Source organism: Myotis davidii, unplaced genomic scaffold (assembly GCF_000327345.1).
Source record: "Myotis davidii unplaced genomic scaffold, ASM32734v1 scaffold104, whole genome shotgun sequence".
NCBI classification, from domain to species: Eukaryota; Metazoa; Chordata; class Mammalia; order Chiroptera; family Vespertilionidae; genus Myotis; species Myotis davidii.
In genome coordinates, this window is record NW_006296625.1 from 5,469,089 (window position 1) to 5,469,335 (window position 247).

The window sequence follows — 247 nt, forward strand, 5'->3', positions numbered from 1 at the left end:
GCAGGCCCCCATGGAATTTCTCTGTTGGGTGGACTATTGAAAAAAAGATCTAATTGAGAGGTTTAAAAACTCTTCCTAGCCTTGGGGACCTTTATTCAAATAAATTCTACATGGAAGCCCAAAATATAAACAAATAAATTTTTGTCTCTGTAAAAAATTGCGGGAAATTCAATTTTTATTCGACTCGGGGAAAAGTTTCTTTGCTCCGCGACGTGAATGTCTCACCAGATTCTGGTAGGTCCTGGGA

The 247-nt window shown here is 38.9% G+C and overlaps 1 protein-coding gene across 1 annotated transcript in view; it reads right to left on the minus strand.

The window, feature by feature from the left end:
- The window catches only part of PHIP (pleckstrin homology domain interacting protein), a 167,658-nt gene that overhangs the window by 155,940 nt on the left and 11,471 nt on the right, over positions 1 to 247 (minus strand). The window contains exon 3 of the mRNA XM_006772207.2: positions 226 to 241. Within this exon, the coding sequence (XP_006772270.1) occupies positions 226 to 241 (16 nt within the window). The remainder of the gene's footprint in view (positions 1 to 225; positions 242 to 247) is intronic.